The following is a 22615-nucleotide window of genomic DNA, read 5'->3' on the forward strand; positions in this document are numbered from 1 at the left end:
ACTTTGCAGATTATTAAATCTGTCAGTGTGAATTCTACTAAATAAATTTGCCAGCGGTGTAATTATGTTAGCGCATTAGCAGCCGAAAATGTACTGTTATAACAATAACCAGCTGTCAGATATTCATATGAGATTCCATGTGTGGTGTCAGGTATTTTCCACTCCGTTGAGTTTTTTTTTTTTTTTTTTTTTTAAAAAGTATACCTTTTTTTGCAAATCTTATCATGAAGGAGTATGTTTTTCAAAAATAGCAACTTTTTCCCGGATTTCAGAATTTGATGTAATGCTTTTTTTGTTGTTGTTGTTTTATTATTCTGAAGAAGAAAAAGAGCAGATGGAAACTCTCGGGTTGGAAGTCACACCTGTGGAACTACTCCGGTGATGGTAGATAAATAAAGAAGCGCATCCTTTTTGAGTGTTCGAAGTTATAATACTGCATTTCCAATAAAAAAATAATAATAATTCAATATTGACATGACAAAAGAAATTAAAATATTCATTCTCAACCCTCCTTATTACTTCAGAATGTGCTTTGATTTTGTATTTCCGATTTTTTCCGTCATTTGCAATCAGAGGCGGTTGCACTGGGAAAGGCTGATTTTATTAAATACTGTATTTTTTAATTAATTAATTAATTAATTAATCTCTTCGAAAACATAAGCTCCAGGTTGTAATCCCATATAATTGGTGCCTCAACAAAGCATTTCCTCAAATCTCATTTTTCCACATTCTGTGTTTTTTTTCTTATTATTTTTATTCATTTCGTTTGATTTGGGCTCTGAGATTAAAAAATAATGACAGAAAAGGCTTTGTGTAATCTATAGAACTCCTCATTACACCATTCTTTCCTGATAGCATTTTATTTATTTCTTTTCTTAATTTTTTTTTTTTTTAACTTTTTCTTTCCTTGCTTCCATTGTATGAAAACATCTACTTTTTTTGTGTTTTGAGTGGCACATTTATTAGCTTGGCACATGCTGAACATGGGTTTTCCACCAGCTTTAATCTTTATCACCAGTCTTTTCAGTCACTACACCATGCTTTCCTCCAGGTCTCCAGGATTGGCGTCCATGCTACAGTTTGAATTCGAGTTGGAGTTTGAGTTGTTGGAGGCGTAGGCGTGCAGATATCCGTGCACCAGTACGTGGTTATACTGCTCGCTCGCCGTGCTGGACGTGCTGGTTGTGGACGCGCAGTGGACCAGCATGCTGTGCAGTGATTGACTGCGGCGGGTCCAGTTGACGCTCAGCCACTTGGCGTAGCTGTAACATGTGGTGGTGGTGATGTCACCTGCATCGAAAGAGCAGCTGCGCTTGGCCCCTAGAACACACCTCTCTCCAGGCCAATTTGAACTCCTTTCCTCTGCCACCTGCCCTGTCTGAGCGAGGGCCAGTGAGACTAAAGATTGCTTCACACCTTGCACCTTGTCTTTTTCTCTGTCTAGAGACCTCCGCAGTTTCAGCTTGCAGTCATGCGTCATAGCTTTGTGTGACGTGTGCGGCAAGGTGCGTGCACTTTTGGCTGGGGAGTAGTAGAAAGTCACTTTATCACTCTCTGGTGTGAAAGAGGCATTGGGTTTCTGCCTCACCAGGTCCATGTCTGTGGCCTGACTGCAATGAGGCTCGTTGCTCAGTTTGACCAGCATGTGCTCCTTATGCTTGGATTTGGCCTGGACCGCTCTCGTTTGCTGCGCCAGCAACCTGTTTGGCAAAGCCACCATCATCATGCTGTTATTTCCGTTCGTCTGGGCATAAACATCCACCCCTTTGGCTGGCAGGAACTCGCCTGACAGCCCGACGTGGTCTTGACAACCTCCGCACACTCGGTGTCTCATCATCATAGCCACGGTGAAGACCAGCAGTGTCACCACCACCACCCCACCTACCATCACTGTCAGCGTGCCACCGAGGAAGTGAGCCTGCAGAGAGCGGCATTCGGGATAATCCTCTTTAGTGCTGAACTGGGTGCAACCTAACACTTTCGTGGTGGCCATGGTGGAGATGCTGTCGTCAAAAATGGCCAAAACGCACAAGCTGTAGTCCGCACCGGAGACCAGGTTTTTCAGCGTGAAACTGTTACTTGTAGGAGGCAGAATTCTGCAAAGAAAGAATAGAAGAGAGAGAGAAGATATTACAGATGTTTGAAATATACATATATTTATAAATGTGCCAGAGAATTAGGAATTACCTTGCCAAGCCAAAAACCCAAAATAAATGAAATATTATACAACAATATAAAAGTGTGTTAATGATGAGTGGAGCTTGTCTGAGAAAGCTAGTGGTTACTAGAGCTGCTTTTTTTTGTAGACAATATAGTGCAACAATGTGAAATTGATGAAATTCAAAAGAAATCACAGCTGCCTGAAAAGACGGGTAGCATTACAAGCACTCATACATTTTAGGCATGAAGCTGAACCTGTGTTATCAAGGCTTCTCTCTCTCTCTCCCTCTCCTGCATTAATTACTATTTCGAAATGCTCATCTTCTCCGGATCCTGCTAAAACCTTAATGTAAAGCTCTTTAATGCACCACTCCATCAGTAGCTTTACAATGCCATTAAGAATATGGCCTGTGTGGCTAAACAAGAATCAGGCATTTGCCATTGGGAGGTAATTTTCAGCTATTGCATAAAAGCCTTGAGCAATTTTTAATCTCCTCTATACCGGCTTCAGTCTGCGCTCTCCACTTTTTTCGTCCCTCCTTCCCTAGCTATGCCAAACTGCTTTTGTGAAATTAATTGCATTTGCTGCTCTTCCTTTGATCCCCGGTAAGAAGGATTGTATGATCGTTGAATAAAATTCAGTGTTTATATGCAAAGTCATGCTTCATTGCGTTTATTATGTGTTTTATAGTTCTGTTCTTATGGGAATGCATAGAACAGTACAAGGGGATGAATGGCTTTCTTCCAAAAGATATTCCCTCAACTGGCCAATTCACACCGGGAGAGTCACGTCAAGCGTCGTGTCAAGACCTCGATCAATTTCGTTTCAACAAGCGTCGCACTCTGTACTGGCTGCGTCAGAGGCACATCAAACTCAATCCTGGCGTTTTCCCTCCCCCTCTCTGTGGCTGTTTGAGTGAAGTGTAAACTCCAGTGTCCCTTTTAAGTTGGAGTATCAAGCAGATTTTCTCTTTTTGTCCGTAAATCAATTTGAGTTACAAACCGAGGCAGGGGGGATTGGGGGTGGCGTTTGTACAAGAAACTAAGGAAGTAATGAGCTACAGGCGAGTGCAATAAGTGAATGGCAGAGTTCGATCAGCTTGACAGTGGGGGATTTAGTGGCTCTCAAACTAGGCTTATTCCACTAATTATCTCTTAAACCTAAAAAGAAAAATAGCCAGAAGTGTATTCACTCACTCATAACCGATAATCGAATGCTAGAGATTAAAACGGACTGGAATCAAACATACCCCTGATGTTTTTTCCCCCCTTCCAGTGATGCTTAAGGAAATGCATCTGAAAGCCGTCTGATTTGGATCAACTGAGGTCATTATGCAAAGCTTAAAGCAATGCTCCTGGTGTGAATCCGGCATAATAGTCAGTCCCGTAAGTGTTCGATTGCATCGAGATCTGGTGACTGAAGGCCATTGCACATGATTACATCATTCATACTCATCAAACCTTTACTTTTCCCTCGTGCTGTGTGGATGGGGATATTGCCATCCTGGAAGAAGCCACACCCATAAGCACAGAAAAATGTCACCCTGGGATAAAAGGGATCATCCAGAAGAATGCGTGTACTGTTTTTTCTCTTCATGGATAATAATCTGTAAGAGGATCATAATTGCTATGTCTTTCTATGAAACCTGATTGGATGCTTTCAGTAACATGTCATGTGTTTTTACATTCATTTACATCCTTTGCCTTTGCAGCACAGGCAAATTTTAAATATGATTAGGCCTCTACTGGGCATGTTTTGTGTATTAAATGCAGATAGTGTCCATTATTAATGCTTTTTGCTTGCTCAGACTGGTTTTGGGTGCTTAGACTGAAAATATTTGCATGTTGATAAGTATTAGTAACCTATTATGTGTGTGCTATTGTTCTGCCCTCCCACATCCTTTCATCACTCTGCCTTTCATCACTGAGCAACTGATGGAAAATGAGAAACCTCTGAGATTTATCTTACCTCGCTTCTACTTTCTTTCTGCGTTCAACCCGCCGCTCCATATATTTATTTCTTTGTCACATAGACTTGGCAACCCTCCCTCTCCGTGTGCATTATTGATTCCCATTATAGGACACCAAGTGCGTATTGCTCAAGTAGTGGTTCCATTTTCTACCATTATGTCATAGTGCCTTGTAATGGCAAATTTATTTCGCATATTGTCTTGTTATGCATGCTGTTTAAGTATTTTCATATATCTCCATTGTATTGCAGGCGCCGGTGTGGGTAACGTGCATGCTGATGCGACTGTATGTGGTTCAAATGCAGTTTGGTTTATTCTGACCAGTGTTTTTGAGTATGATGAGCTGGAAACTGAGAGATACTGTGAGTGGGGTTAGGGCTGGCTGAGCACAAGAATAAATGAAGAAAATTGAGACAGGGATTGAGCTCATTTCATGCCTCTGGTAGGGATGCAGAAAGCACACTGTCAGGGATGGTTTCTGACCTTGGAAGTAACTTGTTGTGTAGAATTACTGAGACAATCTCTCTACCTCTGTGAACAGCTCTAACATAAAAGGTTACCACAGCCCTGTTTCCCTGTCGTGCCCTGCCTCATCTCACTGCCCTCTCCTTTCCTTTCTTTCTCTATTTAGATCCATTTCAGTCACCCTGATAGGTTGTGGCACAATTCTAAACTCTGTAATTTGTGCTCTTTTAAAGAGTTCATTCGTACCTACCTGCCTTTTCTCACTCTATTTTCCCACCTTTAGACTATAAATATTCTCCAGTGAGAATATTCTCTTTCTGAAACCAGTTGACTCTATTCTCATCGCTTCTCTAACTCGTTTCTTTTCAACTTTCAGCGTTAAAATATCCTGTGAAAATTTTTTTTTTTTGCAACAATGAATTTAGCTAGAATATGCTCTTACCTGTACACAAGGGCATCATCAGCTGTGCTATTGTACTGAATCTGGTACATCCACACTATGTAAGGCATTGAAGTTCTGCCCATAATCCAGTGCACCTGAGCAGAGTTAGACGTCACATCCTGAACGTCCACCAATCGCTCAGGTGCAGTGCTTCTACTGCTTGCTTCATCCTCGCCTTCACCGCCAGTCATATTCCTCACTGTTACCATCCCTCCTACAGCCCCTCCCCTACCACGACTCATATCAGAGGCACCAGGGTCTCTGGGGTTAATAAGCGGGACTGTTCCATTTCCTCTGTGAGGCAGTGGGATGATTTTCAACTCCACCTGAGCAGTGGACTCCCCAGCTGCATTGATAGCGATGCAGGTATAAGCTCCATCATCTCTGGCACGGGTTACCAGAAAATCCAGTGTTCCGTTGTAATACGAGTGTATACGGCTGGAGTTGGCCACAATTCGGTCGTCTGGGGATACCCAGTGGATGACTGGTTCAGGGTCACCAATAGCACGGCACTTAAGCATGGCCCTCTGCCCCTCTAGGACCCACAGCTTGTTGGTGTTGCGGGTGATTAGTGGAGGCTCACATATGAACTCTTCCTCTGGGATTGACCAGAAGTAACGTCCAGCAAGGTGTGCAGGCGTGGCACAGGTCTCCATGTCGTCCTCACGGATCAGCCTCCGCAGCCACAGAAGCTCACAGTTACAGTGCAGAGGGTTTCCACCAAAATTCAGACTGATGATGGCATTATAGGGTGTTGGGCTGACTACCCCAATTTGTGAGCGAGAGAACAAGGGATCAGGGGGAAGTGTCTGGAGCCTGTTTGAGGTCATATCCAGACGAGAGAGCTTGTAGAGTTCACTGAACGAGCCCTCAGCAATCTGGTCGATTAGGTTGTGGTCCAAGTTGAGCGTGCTTAGGCTGGCCATGTTCTGAATGGCATCCCAGGGAACTCTGCGAAGGTTGTTGTAGGACAGATCCAGGTCTTCCAGGGTTAGCAGGAAGTCATCAAAGGCATCAGCTGAGACATCTGTAAGCTGGTTGTTGTTTATGAAGAGATGCTGAAGGTTGAGAAGGCCTGTTAGATCCTGAGGTCCCACTATAGTCAACCGGTTAGTGTCCAGGTGAAGTGACCGTAGGCTTTCCAGATCTCCAAAAGCCAGTGGGCGCAGGGCATGGATAGTGTTCCGAGACAGGGTCAGATCCACTAATCCTGTCATGTTGGCAAAGTCAGGCCCACCCACCTCCAGGATGTAGTTGTCTGCAAGATGGAGCTCCACAGTGCGTCGGTCGATATTGGGTGGGACAAAGAGCAGTCCTTTATTAACGCAAAGCGTGCTCAAAGACTCTGATAGGTTCCGACACACACAGTGGAAGGGGCAGATCGAGACCATGCCCCAAGTCTCTCCAGCAAACACACCTGGACAGCAGCCCAAAAGGATGTAATTCACTAGGCCTAACCAGAGGAAAGACCATGGGCTCATAAGACAGGAAGATGCTCGTTTGGTTCCAGTGCATTTTTTCTGTTCCAGTGGTAGATCCTTTATTCTGGATATGCACAGCAGTCCTAGACTTGGCATGATAGATTTATTTATCCACAGACCTGTGCAAGGGAAGATAAGACACAATGTTAGCTGTTACATCTCTACAAATTACCTGCTTCTCTGGGATTTCTTCACTTGAATTTAGGTTAAATCAATAAAATATTAACAGCATAAAAGACAGTGCTAGCTCAGTACTCTCAGCCCTGGCTTGTTCATCCGAGTTATTTCTACTGATTTTTAACAGGCTTGATCTTCCATGAAAGCACAAATGCAGCAGTCTGTTAATTACCAATGCGTAGCCTGTTCTTTCGGTTATAGATTGTCATCACAAATGCACTGGTCCATTAATTACCAATGTGTCTTGGTGACGTGCCAACACTTTAACTATGTATGAGTGCAGAGCAAAGCTTAGCAACCGATATCTACCATGGTGAGAGAGTTCAGTCTGCCTGAATTCACTGGAAGAGTTGTCTGCATTTCTGGTCAGTACAGATAAGTGAAATGATAGATAATGCATCAAAATGTTACTCGATTTATAGTGAAAGTATCGGGTAAAACGCTTTTAAAAAATGCTCAAGCAAACTGAGGAAATGAATGCATCAGTGCATAGAAATGACTATAACTGTTTATATTACCATAATGCCATTTTCGCCTTTAAAAAAATTATTGTTCGCTGGTTATTTGAGCGGCTAATGCTACATAGTTTTTTAACGAATTATTCAGAAATTAAAATATAAAGCGTTTCACGGAGAGGATCACAATCAATACTAGACTGGATGCTAAACAGGAGGTAATTAGTTAATAAACTCATGATTAATGTATAGCATACAGCAGTCATTGGCAGGATGAGTATTTTTGTGGAAAAAAAGATTAAATAATATTCAATAATAAAGCATAAATGTCCTGGATTTATGGTTATACATGTTAACAGAAACGATCACTGGGTTATTTTCCACAAATGCGGTGATTACTGAGTATCGTGCTAAACGACGTGGATGAATAGTGTGGCCCCTGTGTGATTAGCGGAGGAGCGAGCGACTCGTGTGATTCACACCGAGTCGGTAATGAACGACGGCTTCGATAGCGCAGCCGCGAGATGGGATGATTATCGACGCGTCTGCGTACACAGGCAAAGTGGGTTTACTTTGGCTCCGTATCCTTTTGTTTGTTCTCGACTCTATCGCCTGCTGCTTTCCTCCAGTGGTCTGATTGCTCCATTGCTCTGATCCATGACTGCCTGCATGTGTGCATGCAGGGCTTTATGTGCTGTGTCACGGTGTGTGTTATAACCCTGTCGGTGTGTAATGAAGCCGGATTGCTTTTTATGAGTGTGATCAAAGCTCTGCGGTTTCTAATACACCAACAGCTCGGATGCTTGAGCGGATTTAATGTGCTGCAGTTGATGGGATTCTTACATCAGGGTGTCATATGCTCCTCTGTTTCCTGTCTTTTTTTTTTTTGGACTATTTGATTTCTGAATATTTGATTTTATGGGAGTCTTACATAATAGCTCCACTGTCATGCACAGTGAGTCGGAGGGGGATTTTTGGGGAGGGGACGGCGAGAGAATGGGATTGCGAGGGTGGCATCGATATAGCCGAATGAGTAACTACATGGAAATCAGTTCGCTCAGTTTGTGTGTGCAGCATCTAAATATTTCAATTCATCAGTCAGGTGGGGAGTTGAACATTTTCGGACGATTTTGAAGACAAAATTAAGCCTGGTCTTGAATGAAATGGAGGTTAAGAGATGTGTTACTGATGACAGGATAATCTATTGCAGGGTTAGGTTTTTAGTCCTGAAGAAGGCTTTCTGCAAACATCAGGATAGTGTCATGGAATTTTACCTGTGTGTGTGTGTGAGATTGTGAGTGTGTGCTTTTGTCAGTGTGAATGTTCACATTTGTGTGCTTTTGTGTGTGTGTATGTGTACATTTGTGTGCTTTTGTGTCTGTGTGTATACATTTATGTGCTTGTATGTGTGTGTATCTGTGTGTGTGTGATTGTGTGTGCTTTTGTTTGTGTGCGTGTGTGCATACATTTGTGTGTTTGTGTGTATTTGTGTGCCTTTGTGTGTGTGTGTGTGTGTAAACATTTGTGTTTGTGTAATCTGTGTGGATCTGTGTTTGTGTATATGTGCTTTTGTCTGTGTGTGTGTGTACATTTGTATGCTTTTCTGTGTGTGTGCCTGTGATTGTGTACATGTGTGTATACATTTATGTGCATGTGTGTATGAGAGAGAGAGAGAGAGAGAGAGCTGTTTCATACCTGAGTAGTCTGTGCTGCATCAAGCTTTAAAATGATCCCTTCTCCTGCCCATTCTTTTCCACCTGATGTCTCACAAACATCCAGAATCCAGAGGACAGAATGGTTGTAGGCCAACCTGAGAGAGCATTGATTACTCTTTGGATTTCATTATGTCCATGCTTCTTCATTCCAGGAGCTGACCTAACCAATGAACTGGTGACCATCACATTTTCTCCAACACGATGTCCAGTTCCCCATGGAGTCCTGTATTGTACTGATGGCTTTTACATACAGGTTGTGTGCATAGGCATAGATCACTGTCACTATTCATCATTCCTTCTTCATCTTTTTTTTTTTTTCTTAATTCATACATCCATCTGTGTCAGAAATCCCATATCCCTGCAGAAGGCTGTACAGTTTTTTTGTAGCATCATTGAGACCTCTCCCCGGCTACAGAAGCTGCAGTTTGTCCGATCGAGCTGGTTGCTGGATGAGACCTGAAGGAGGAAAAAAACAACCACAAGAAACAAACAAAACCCATTATATTAGACATTAGTGCTGTGATGGATCTATTGCTCTTGTGTTTCTCTCTCGCCGTTGCTACATTGAGTCAAATGTCAATCTTAAGCTTAAATACATGTGCTTTAGCTGTTTGGCATGCATGCTTAAGGACTTCATTAATTATTCATATTAACCAGGAATTTTAAAGATTCAGAAGAGGACTTCTCTCCTCCATTCTGCATGATTAGCTTTAGAGGTCGAAAATTAATTAATGAAAACCGATGCATTAAAGCAAGTAATCCAATTAGACCAGCTTTCACATCATCCCTGTGGGCTGTGATACGATCGTGTGTGTGTGTGTCAGTCAACATGCATTTCAGCCTGACTTATGGTACATCTATGAAACTCTGTATGATTGTTTGCTTACTGTGGTAATACGTCCATCAAGAAAAATTATACACACATTATATATATATTTTTTTTTTCCTATAAAGGCTTTCTTTTTTTATCTCACCTTATTGCCATTCCCGAGGAACATAAAGAGGAAAACTCACCTTTTCATTGCTCTTTCATATCCTCCCAAGAGAGCTCGAGTCCTCTCTAGAGAACTGGAATGTTACCCTTCTGTCAGCTCTCCTCCACTTTATACTTTCATCGACGGAACGTCTTACAGAGCGTCCAGGCATCCGTCTTCCTATTCCTGCTTCTGTTTTATCTCGATCCTGCGCTCGTCCAGGCGAGCTTGACGACTGTAAGGTGGCAGGACGATGCTTTTAAATCAATTAGGCAGCTGATTGCCGCTGCACGTTTTCGCTCTTAGTCATCTCGTGACGACGTCTGGTTTCCGAGCAGCTCCGGTGTGTGGCTTTTGGCGCAGGGAGCGTGTCGGTGTCGGAGTCTGTGTGCGGGAGTGAGACTGCAACGTGCCTGCTACAGCGAGGACGGAGCGTGAGGGAGGAGAGAAAGGGGAGAGAGAGAGAGAGGGAGTGAGTGAGGGAGGGAGGGAAGGAAAAGAGAGAAAGGGAGGGGGCACTGGAAGAGCCTGGAGCAGCCTTTGCTTGTGATGTGAAGAGAGAATCAGAGGGGAGAATGAAAGGAAAAGTTAAACGGAGGCAAGTGGAGGCGAGGGCTGTATTGGGAAGGAACTGCCAGCACAGAGTGAAGGATATGGGGGTGTATTTGGTGGAGGACAATCCCACCAGCTCAGCCGTGGCTCTGTACGTCTGGACGGCTCTTCAGGAGCGTGGATGCAAGTTGACTGATGATCCGTCAGGAACCTGAAAGCCTGGATTGTTCTTCCTTCATCAAATGGATTCTGAAACATTCATAAGGTCAGAACAGCGCTTCAGTGATGGAGTGAGAAAGTTCGGGTTATTTCAAGGGTGGAGATGTTGACCATAAATAGCTACTTTTCAAAAACTTGTCCAGACTATATGACACTGTCATCTTAATGAGGAAACTTATTTCTGTTTTACTTCCTTATGTCTCTTTTGTCCATCAAACGTTCTACCGAGCATCGCTTTCTATGTGTGTTAAGAAAACAAAGAGCTGTGATTTTAGTGACGAGTGACAAAGCGACAGCTTAACAAGCAGCGACTGAATGGAGAGTTCTCTTGGCTCATCTCTGTGCCAATTAGCAATGAAACTGTAAACCGAAAGATCCAAGCTCAAACGCTGTCCCAAGTTTTTTCAGTTCCCCACTCACAACTTTAGAGCCTTTTCAGCACAAACTTTGTGGGGGTGGGCTTCAAAGTTGGGGGTTCATTTTATTGTGCAACATATATAAAATGTGTATATGTGCATGCCTCTGGAGTTTAGAGAGTTAACCTGCTTTGGTAATCTGCCTAGCAAGCTAATATATGAGACCTTGAAAACATTTTAAATAAAGGTGATGGGTATAAATCTTACAGTATGATATATTTCAACTGTGACTGAAAACAAATTCTGGACAGTGCACGGTCCCAGGTAGAGCAGTAACAGTTGCTGTTACACCCATGACGACGAAATACAAGCGAGATGAACGACTTGTTGCTTGTTTGTGTGAACACATCCTATACAGAAAATCATGCCTCCTCTTCCTGGCTTTTTATTTCATTTTGGTCTCCAAACTTGCTTTGCTTTCCAATTAGACACAGTGTTTTTGGGCAGCATCTCTGAATTCAGACATAGGACAGTGCGTCATTGGTACCCAGCTCCCCAAATGATGTCTCCTTTATTTTTAGCCAGATTTTAAGGCACTATTACATGTGTCCTTCTCAGACTAGGCTTTAACACGTCATCTCCAGAAAGCGGCATGGCTGCAATGCACCTTCAAGTGGCCAAGGCAACATGGCAGGCTCGGATATGACGGATATATCGCCGTGTTTTCTCTCTTTCTCTTCGGATCCTGATGCCCGTGTTCTTTTTTTCTTGGCCCGGTGTGTTTAGGTGATGCGAATGAGTCAGTCTCGATGCACAGCATGCACTATATATAGAGGTCTGACTGTAGGCAGCAGAGCGCTGAGCAGCTCACACCGGAGTGAAGTCATGCAGTCCTGGTGTTCAGCTTTGTCGTCCTTCCTGTGTTGAACAGCACAGCCATTTCGCAGTGTCTTTTATTTAATAGCATGCACTCTGACTCACTGTTAGATTAGATTAGGTTAGATTAGATGAGACGTATCTGTATGTTGATTGATTGTATGTAACAAATAACTCATTTAAAGGTAAGAAGCGTTACTTTGCCGAATGCTTCACTTGCTGAACTTGGTGTTAAGGGAACCATCCCAGGTTCCTGGTAGGAATTCCAAGCAGAGGGGGTCTAGTCAAAGGTTGGAAGTAAAACGTTACAATTATTAGTCGATTATTTGATATCTTGTGCACTTGAAGGCTGATTTCACTGCTACGAAAAGGAATCTAATAATTTGCATTATTCATGGCAGGCATTAGTTTAACAACTGAACATACGATGTATGTATTGATTTGCTAATTAAATATAAAAAATTAACAATGCTCTGCTACAAAAAGTAATTGTTCTTGTAAGTAATTTCCAATTTCCAGCAGCCCATTAAACCCCCCCCCAACCCTTTGGGGCATCCACTCTACTATATCTCTGACTCCAAGCTCGGGCTGGACGTTAAAGAAAATCCATACCGGAGTTACTGGAGGGGAAAAATCTCATTGTCCAAGCATAATTTCCATTTAATATGCATTAAGCAAATGAATTCCATGTTAAAAACTTGTAGTTCATAAATCAAACTGGAAAAGCACACTGAGAATCTTGCATATTGTGCAGTCTGGGATATGTCACGGTGTCCGTGTGCTTGATCTTTATCAGTCAGCACTGCAGTACTTGGGGGGGGGGGGGAATAGACCGCTGTACAATACTGCGAGACATTTTTACAATACACAATACATTTCATTCAGATTTCATTTGGATAACAAAGTGGCCTTTGAGGCAGCTGGTTTCACGCTAGGAGATTTTGAATCAACTGCCAGCAAGAGTTTTACAGGTAATCCTATGGGAAGTGGATGCAAGGAGTGGAAACTGTTACTGTACTGCTTTTATTTATTTATTTATTTATTGGATCAACCATCACGTTAATATAATTTCACTGACAAGTGACGTAAAAAGCATTGATTAATTTATTAGTGGCAGATGTCTGTGGGTGGGATATGCTGTATTGATGATGATGATGATCAACCGTCGTAATCGAAGATGACCATGATATCAAATTATGTAGAAGATTGGTTTCTGTGAGTCCCCAGATGGCTTGTTAGGTCGACCTTGGGGCAGAAGTACCTCCCACAAGTTGGCGGATGTTGAGGTGCAAGCTGCCCTCATCTTGATGATTGTACCCCGTCGTCTTGACTCATCGGCATGCTTTGCTTTGGCCTCCTTGAAGCCTTAGTTGGCTGCAGGGTGCCAAGTGGTGCGATCTTGTGCCAGCTCCTCCCAGGAATCAGAAGATATCCCCAGTGCCTTGAGGAACATTTTTAGACTGTCCTTGAAGCACTTGCATTGCCCACCTGTGTGTCGCTTTCCAGATGATGGCTCATCGTACAGCAGTTGTTTTGGGAGTCGTACATCTGGCATGTGTGCGACATGGCCTGCCCAGTGAACCTGTGACCTCTGAAGTAGAGTGTAGATAGAGGGATGTTTGGCCCTGGTGAATACTTCGGTGTCTGTCTTGCCACTTGTTCATAAGCTTTCTGAGGCAGGTCAAGTGAAAATGGTTGAGCTTTTTGGCATGCCTGGCATATACAGTCCATGTTTCACATGCATACAACAGGGTGGTGATGACTGCTTCAAGTAGACCTGTAGTTTGTTTGCAAGTCGGATGCCTCTGCGCTCCCAGAAATTGTGACGTAGTCTTCCAAATGCAGCACTAGCTTTGGCTATAGCATTAGCTTTGACTTCATTGTCGATGTGAACATCTCAGCACAGGGTGCTACCTAGATATGTGAACTTTTTTTTAACAGTGTTCAGGTGTGTGCCATGTACCTGTATCTTGGGTGCAGCGTATTCCTTTCCTGAGGCAGGCTGGTACAATACTTCAGTTTTTTTGATGCTGATGGTTAAGTCGAAGTTATCACAGGCTAGTGAGAAGCAGTCTGTGTTGTGCTGCATGTCAGATACAGAACTAGCATTGAGAAAAGATTCATCAGCAAAAAGAAGCTCTCGGACATTGGTGTTCTTGACATTCGTGACAGCATTAGGGAACCGTCGGTTAAATAGCTTCCTGTCTGTCCGGTACTTGATGCTGACTCCTGGATACTGTATTAGGCAGCAGGTGAGCACTCAGTTCTCAAAGTTGTTGTGTTGAAAGCAAAAAAATTTGGGCAAGTGTAAGAATGTGAGTGACTTTGACAAGAGCCAGATTGACACCAAAGTGAGTCTGACCATTTCCAAAACAGCAGGTCTTATGGGGTGTTACCGGTATGCAGTGGTTAGTATTTTAGAAAAAAATTTAAAAAGTGGTCTAAGAAGGGACAGCTGGTGGACAAGGTGCCCAAGGCCGGATGCACATAAGGAGTGAAGGCTAATCTGTGTGGTCAGATCCCACAGAAGATCTCTACAGTAGTACAAATTGCTAAAACCTTATGCTGGCTATGGTAGAAAGGTGTCAGAACACACAGTGTGTTACAGGTTCCTGTGTATAAAGCTGAATAGCTGCAGAGTGACCATGCTGAACACTTTACACCATACAATGGGCATGCGAGCATCACCCTCCTTGCTCCAGGGGCGCTGCATCATGGCTGACCCTGCATCCTGACCACAACCCTTCAAGTATGGGATTTGCGAAGAATGAATTTCACTGTGCAGTAATGTATATGTGACAAATAAAGACAACTTAACTTAATGGAAGATGGTGGACTGGTCTGAAGGATCACATTTTCTTTAATCATGTGGATGTGCATGTCGCTTTCCTGGGGGAAAATATGACACCAGTTCTGTACACTTACAGGACGGCTGTTAATATCTTGATGCCAGATACCAATACACACCTTCAGAGATCTTGAGGAGTTCATGCCCCGATGGCTCGAAGCCGTTTTGGCAGCACTTGAGAGACTTGCACAGTATTAGGCAGGAGGATTTAATGTTACAGCTGATAAGTGTGTTTGTATATATTTATATTTCCATTCCCTACCTAGGAATGGTGAAGGCTAACATCTACATAAGATGTATTATTTATTAGATTAGATGCAAGCTAGGCAGGCAGATAGTTACTTTGCTGTTATTAGCTAGGACTGGCAAATTGTTACAGCATCTGTGTTTTGTGAGCCACTTTTCATACAACACAAAAAGCACTCCGGATAGCACTTTTCTGAAACAAATGAGACCAAACGTAAAACTCCACTGACGCAATTAAAACCACACTGGAGTGTTTTCCATCAGCTACCAGTTTGCCTGAAAACATACTGGATGGAGGGCCCATCATTGCCAGGGTGTTAGTTATTTTCCTGCGTACTTACCTTATTACTGAACAAATCTTTCGAATGACTTGGTTTTTGCCTTATTTTTCGAAAAAAATCTAAATAATTTTCATTCACGTATCCAGGAGGCAGCTTTAGTAGCAACAATTAAATGTTTTCCCTTTCTACCAGATTGACCAGTGCAAACTGTTTTTTTTTTGTTTGGTTGGTTGGTCAATTGGTTGGTTTTTTTTTTGGTATTCAATTAGGCATAGTTGTGTTGTCAGCAGAGATCACAGTACAATGACTTGGAGGTACCCCTGAAATAAGTGTTGTGAAGTTTATTTAAATGTAAAACTATAAATTTATGCTGCATTCAGCTTACCTCTGAAATCGGAAGCTAGTTCTCATAGTTGCATCATCTTCATTCTCCATGCATTCAAGCATAATGTGGGTGGAAAAAAACCAACAACCACCACAACCAAACATGAACAAGTTTGTCAAGCTAACCAGCCAAGTTTGATCAGTGGTGTGTTATTTGTTCTGCCTCAAAACTCTGTACTGTATAGTCAGTCTTGTAGATTTAACAATCAAACATGTCAGCATGTTGAGTGTTTAATTCATTGTATTCCAGTGGCGGGCCGGGCATTTCACACCTAGGCCTTCACTGGCCTTCACTAAATCGATTTCTTCTCCTCTGTCAGCCACTGTGAGTTAAAAATTTTTATTTTATTCAGTTTGTGTGGTTCGCTGCCTCTGACTACTCCAATTATCCAATGAAAAGGACAGGAAATTGCTGACATAATCGTATGCCTGCTAGATGGCCCCGGTGACACCAACTCGAAATCTGATTGGTTAATGTAACAATTTCATTGCCACTTATTTTAAGCTACGGGCGCCTGCACTATTGATTCTGAAGGCCTTAAGGCAGATTTCTTTCACCCTGGCAACACATGATGTCAGCCAGTGGCTGAAATATGATGGGATAAATACTCTTATCATAAATATACACTATCATAAATATACACTACTGGAAGCAGCACAACCGAGAGAAAAGCTATGAAATGTAGAGAATAGACTATTGGGAATAATTTGATACACATTCATGGAAAAATATATTAAATATATTAAAATGCAAGTCAGTGATTCAGATCACTGCTGTTTAGGCCAGCAGAGAAGGCCTTGCTGGCCCTGACGGTCCACCACTGTTGTATTCACTTGCTGAACTCTGAGCTCAGCAAGAGGAGATCATCTTGTTCTTGGTAGAAATTCTAAGTTTTTTCTCCCTAGTTGGAAATTACGAGTTATGATCGTTAGTTGACTGTGGCATCATTTCTTATTTGTGCTTGATTTTACTACACAGCTGAATAAATGCATTATTCATGGCGCACTTTACTAAAAGTGTGTATTGATTTGCGAGTTAAATATAAAAACAAATGCTTTGCTGCAAAAAGTGAAACTACTTGTAGGTAGTTAACAATTTCTAGTAGGCTCGCGTATAGCAGAGTCATATTTTTATTTATTTATTGGCAGAATTTCAGCTGCTCATAATTTTATATAATTTTATATGTAATGACAACATATAATTTGTTCATAAAATCTGGCAACATTATAATCTTGCAATTGTTAGCTGGGCTCAAAGATATGATGATGATGATGATGATGATGATGTCATGTCTTTCGATCTGAGTCAATACTTAAAAAGAATCTAATCCCAAACAGGACTGTTTTCACCTTACATGGTTTACACAATACGAAGCGTGCTCTCCGTGTGGTGGTGTAAAAAAAAAAAACATGGCTAGCGCTGAGATGTTAAAGGAATTCGAACCTCCTGCTTAACAGTTTAAGCATCGCTGCATTTATTACGATTTATTTGTGAAAACTTAATGCTGCTTAATTCACACTGAATGGCAACTCCTCTCCATCATTTAAATGATATAACTCTCCGTAATAGCAAGTGGTGCGTATCGCAGGTACAAAACGACTCTTTTAATTTGTCTTTTAATGCTCTTTACAATTCATATTGACGTTAATGACCGCTGAATGGAAGAGCGGTGCGTTGTGTTCCTCGGAGACTTTCAAGCTCTGCTCGACTCTCTTAAGCACTTCCTGGCTCTGAAAGCTGCAGCGCAGACCAGTTCATGTGATCCAGCAAACTTCTCTGTGGTATTATTGCTCTTAGTTTTGCTCTGTAGTGGAGTCTCTGGATGAATACCTTGCTAGCTGCATACTGTATTATTATAGGGTCTGTCAGATCTCTGGCTGTGTTCTCCGCCTAATTTCGCCCATTTGTTTAGGCAAACGGTTGGCCTTGAAGCTCTCTTTAGTCTCGGTGTGCTTTTAAGGACTGCATTGTGCTGCGAAGGTTTTTCCCTGAGCTGCCGCCCACTTGATGCAGTCATTGTGAAAAACGTAAGGCTAGTGGGCAGTATTTATTTATTTACTTATATATATATTTTTTTTTAGTGGTGTACTGCTGTTTATCTTGGCAAGGAGAATCGTGAGTGCTTGTGTGTGTGTATATGTGTGTGTGTGTGTGTGTGTAATATATATATATATATATATATATATATATATATATATATATATATATATATATATATATATATATATATAAATAATTACACATAGTGTGTATATGTATGTGTCTGAACACTGTAGACATCACACATGACTGTATCAAGCACACTGCTTACAAACACTACAATGACAAATAAGTAATTATATAGAACATTCCAGTGCATGCTGTCAGAGTAAAATAAAAGTGGATTATTTTTTCTGTATACACTCCATGTCCCAGTGGTGATTCAATTCTCCAGAAATATTAGACTGATCTGTTTAGAAATTGTGCTGGATGATAATAAATGTCCAATAGACAGGTTTGTTCCTGTTATTATTTACATTATAGCAGCTATTAACAGTCGTCCTCATAAACCTCTCTCTCTCTCTCTCTCTCTCTGTCTCTCTTGAAAGTGAGGCTTAGTGTGTTAGAGAGGTAATGGAATGTGTGATGTGACTTTTAGGACCTTATTTTCTTTTGACCTCCAGAAGGCACTGACGCTGGAGACTCCTTCCAAAAATGAATACTAAATCAATGCAAAAAAACGCCACTGTATTAACTATTTAGCAATAAGTTAAATAGCCTTTATTTGTCACATATACATTACTGCAGAGTCAAATTCTTTCTGCGCATATCCCATCTTTGGAGGTTGGGGTCATTGCGCAGGGTCAGCCATGATGCAGTGCCCCTGGAGCAGGGAGGGTTGATTGAAGTTTGTTCTAATATGTCATAAAATCTTTCAATGAACGTTAAGATTAGACGAGTCTATATCGTTAGCATCATTAGCTGTTTTTACTAGGGATGTCAGGGAAACATTTTTGGCCAAAAAAAGTGATGTCTTTTTGACAATTTTAGACTTTTTGAATTAAATTGTCAAAAATGACACTTTTTTGGCATCAGACGAGAGAAAGAGGCACTTTTGCAGATGAAAAAGAAAAGAGGGGGGAAGAAATAGCCTACAGCGACGAGTCAAATCAAGATGATGTGAAGAAAATCCCACAGAAAGAGTTGATCTTTATTCGGGGTAAATCAGAATTATTTCACTGACGGCTGAATGGTAATTAAATCTGATTGGTTCATTCTAAACACAGCTCCACCCCCAATTATTTCTTTTTTTTTCCCCCTCAAATTCTTCTGATTTTCTGTTTTTTTTTTCTTAAAAACGTTTTCTTTCTTTCTTTCTTTTTCTTTTTTTCTTGCTTTCTTGCTTTCTTGCTTGCTTGCTTTCTTTCTTGCTTGCTTTCTTTCTTTCTTGCTTTCTTTCTTGCTTTCTTTCTTGCTTTCTTTCTTGCTTTCTTGCTTTTTCTTGCTTGCTTGCTTGCTTTCTTGCTTTCTTGCTTTCTTTCTTTCTTGCTTTCTTTCTTGCTTTCTTTCTTGCTTTCTTTCTTGCTTTCTTTCTTGCTTTCTTGCTTTTTCTTGCTTTCTTGCTTGCTTTCTTTCTTGCTTTCTTGCTTGCTTTCTTTCTTGCTTTCTTTCTTGCTTTCTTTCTTGCTTTCTTGCTTTTTCTTGCTTTCTTGCTTGCTTTCTTTCTTGCTTGCTTTCTTGCTTGCTTTCTTGCTTTCTTGCTTGCTTTCTTGCTTTCTTTCTTGCTTGCTTGCTTGCTTTCTTGCTTTCTTGCTTGCTTTCTTGCTTTCTTTCTTGCTTTCTTGCTTTCTTTCTTGCTTGCTTTCTTGCTTTCTTGCTTGCTTTCTTGCTTGCTTGCTTTCTTGCTTTCTTTCTTTCTTGCTTGCTTTCTTTCTTGCTTGCTTGCTTGCTTTCTTGCTTGCTTGCTTGCTTGCTTGCTTTCTTGCTTGCTTTCTTGCTTTCTTGTTTGCTTTCTTGCTTTCTTTCTTGCTTTCTTTCTTGTTTGCTTTCTTGCTTTCTTTCTTGCTTGCTTTCTTGCTTTCTTTCTTGCTTTCTTTCTTGCTTTCTTTCTTGCTTGCTTGCTTTCTTGCTTTCTTTCTTGCTTTCTTTCTTGTTTGCTTTCTTGCTTTCTTTCTTGCTTGCTTGCTTTCTTGCTTTCTTGCTTTCTTGTTTGCTTTCTTGCTTGCTTTCTTGCTTGCTTGCTTGCTTTCTTGCTTGCTTGCTTGCTTTCTTGCTTGCTTGCTTTCTTGCTTGCTTGCTTGCTTTCTTGCTTGCTTGCTTGCTTTCTTGCTTTCTTGTTTGCTTTCTTGCTTTCTTGCTTGCTTGCTTGCTTTCTTGCTTGCTTGCTTGCTTTCTTGCTTGCTTGCTTGCTTGCTTGCTTTCTTGCTTGCTTGCTTGCTTTCTTGCTTGCTTGCTTGCTTTCTTGCTTTCTTTCTTGCTTGCTTGCTTTCTTGCTTGCTTGCTTGCTTGCTTGCTTGCTTTCTTGCTTGCTTGCTTGCTTGCTTGCTTTCTTGCTTTCTTTCTTGCTTTCTTGCTTTCTTGCTTTCTTTCTTTCTTTCTTTCTTGCTTTCTTTCTTGCTTTCTTGCTTTCTTGCTTTCTTGCTTGCTTGTTGGTTTTTGTTTATTTTATCATTTTTAAAGAAAGAAGAGATTCCTCCTGTAGTCTCTGGACCCTGACTGATTCTCTCTTATTTCATGCGGTTGTTGAGTTTTTAAATTCTTCAGCACAAGTCCTGTGTTCTGTTTCTGTGGTGTTTGATATCTATATGTGTTCAAGTCCTGTATTGTTTAATGTGTAGTGGGAGTTAAAGGAGGAGGGGGGGCTGGGGTTTGATGTAGTGTGGTGTGGTGAAGGATATAATATTGGTTCTGCAGTAACAGGAATCTGGGTCAGAGTGTGCTGAGTCTCTCTCTCTCTCTCTCTTTCTTTTCCTCTCTCCCTCCTTCTCTTTCTCCCCCCCCCTCCCTTATTCTCCCTCTCTCTCTCTCTCTCTCTCCCTCCCTTCCTTTTTCCTCTCTCTCTCTCTCTTTCTCCCTCCCTCTCCCTCCCTCCCGTCTCTCTCCTCTCACTCTGCCTCTTCTCCCTCTCTTTATCCGTCTATCTTACGGATGTAATTGAATACGAAGGCAATATTCGGAACGAAGACGTAATGTGTTCTAAATGGACACAAATACAGATACGATTAGGATGAGTACTGTTCTATTTTTATTTTCCAGAAAAAATTCACAAATGTGTACCAAGAGTGGAATCCAGAGTGTAAGTGAAATGTAATAATGCCACACAAGCAGGAGGCTCTAATTGTCATGTAAATTCGACTGAGCGGTCACTGGTCAGCTGATGAGACAGAGACGGTGTTCATCCTTAGTAACTGCCTGGTTGTGGCGCAGGGTGATGGTTTTAGTTACGCTACTGGCTTGTTTGTTTTTTCTGTGCAAAAAAAAAAAATCTCTATTTGAGACCAACTGCAGGCGAGAGTGATGTAACAGAGGAATTTCTAGCTTTGGATTTTTTCAGTGGTTCTTGGGAATGTAGTAGTAAAGGAGATATTTAATATTAAAAGTCTTCCAGTTTGCTCACTACTAAAATACAGATGCAGTTATTTAGAGCAGGAAAGAGATACTTATAGTGGCATTAAATTACACCAGTCCTCTATACTTTCTGTGTGTGTGTGATAATCAGGCTGGGAATTTGGTGATATGATACTCCAATCACATTACAGTATTTTGTGTATTGTTAGGTTGCTGTTAGTCAGTATTGGTATAAGGCTTTTACTGTCAGCTATCATAAACTACATTAAATTGTGAATAAAAAAACAAAATTCTGTCTGTCTGTCTACTTGTCTGTCTGTCTATCAATTTGTATGTCTCTCTGTCTGTCTCTCTGTCTGTCTCTGTCTATCTATCTATCTATCTATCTATCTATCTATCTATCTATCTATCTATCTATCTATCTATCTATCTCTATCTATCTATCTATCTGTCTGTCTGTCTGTCTATTTGTCTGTCTGTCTGTCTGTCTATCTATTTGTCTGTCTGTCTATCTATCTATTTGTCTGTCTATCTATCTATCTATCTATCTATCTATCTATCTATCTATCTATCTATCTATCTATCTATCTATCCGCCTGCCTATCTATCTGTCTGTCTGTCTGTCTGTCTGTCTATTTGTCTGTCTATTTGTCTATCTATCTATCTATCTGTCTGTCTGTCTGTCTGTCTATCTATCTATTTGTCTGTCTATCTATCTATCTATCTATCTATCTATCTATCTATCTATCTATCTATCTATCTATCTATCTATCTATCTATCTATCCGCCTGCCTATCTGTCTGTCTGTCTGTCTGTCTGTCTGTCTGTCTGTCTGTCTGTCTATCTATCTATCTATCTATCTATCTATCTATCTATCTATCTATCTATCTGTGTCTGTCTATCTATCTATTTGTCTGTCTGTCTATCTATCTATTTGTCTGTCTGTCTATCTATCTATTTGTCTGTCTGTCTATCTATCTATCTATCTATCTATCTATCTATCTATCTATCTATCTATCTATCTATCTATCTATCTATCTGTGTCTGTCTGTCTGTCTGTCTGTCTGTCTGTCTATTTGTCTGTCTGTCTGTCTATCTATTTGTCTGTCTGTCTATTTGTCTGTCTGTCTGTCTATCTATTTGTCTGTCTGTCTATCTATTTGTCTGTCTGTCTATCTATTTGTCTGTCTGTCTATCTATCTATCTATCTATCTATCTATCTATCTATCTATCTATCTATCTATCTATCTATCTGTCTATCTATCTATCTATCTGTGTCTGTCTATCTATCTATCTATCTATCTATCTATCTATCTGTCTGTCTGTCTATCTATCTATTTGTCTGTCTGTCTATCTATCTATCTATCTATCTATCTATCTATCTATCTATCTATCTATCTATCTGTGTCTGTCTATCTATCTATCTATCTATCTATCTATCTGTCTGTCTGTCTGTCTGTCTATCT

General features: G+C 41.2%; 2 protein-coding genes across 3 annotated transcripts in view; one reads left to right on the forward strand and one right to left on the reverse strand.

The window, feature by feature from the left end:
- The window catches only part of pcxa (pyruvate carboxylase a), a 162548-nt gene that overhangs the window by 97355 nt on the left and 42578 nt on the right, over positions 1–22615 (forward strand). The window lies entirely within an intron of this gene.
- On the reverse strand, positions 809–10279 carry lrfn4a (leucine rich repeat and fibronectin type III domain containing 4a). Its single transcript, XM_058415129.1, has 4 exons — positions 9880–10279; positions 8846–9321; positions 5038–6637; positions 809–2096 (listed from the first exon to the last, which is right to left on the reverse strand). The coding sequence occupies exons 3-4, from the start codon at positions 6612–6614 to the stop codon at positions 1031–1033; spliced, it is 2643 nt and encodes an 880-aa protein (XP_058271112.1). The 5' UTR covers positions 6615–6637; positions 8846–9321; positions 9880–10279; the 3' UTR covers positions 809–1030.

Source organism: Hemibagrus wyckioides, linkage group LG18 (genome assembly GCF_019097595.1).
Source record: "Hemibagrus wyckioides isolate EC202008001 linkage group LG18, SWU_Hwy_1.0, whole genome shotgun sequence".
Lineage (NCBI taxonomy): Eukaryota > Metazoa > Chordata > Actinopteri > Siluriformes > Bagridae > Hemibagrus > Hemibagrus wyckioides.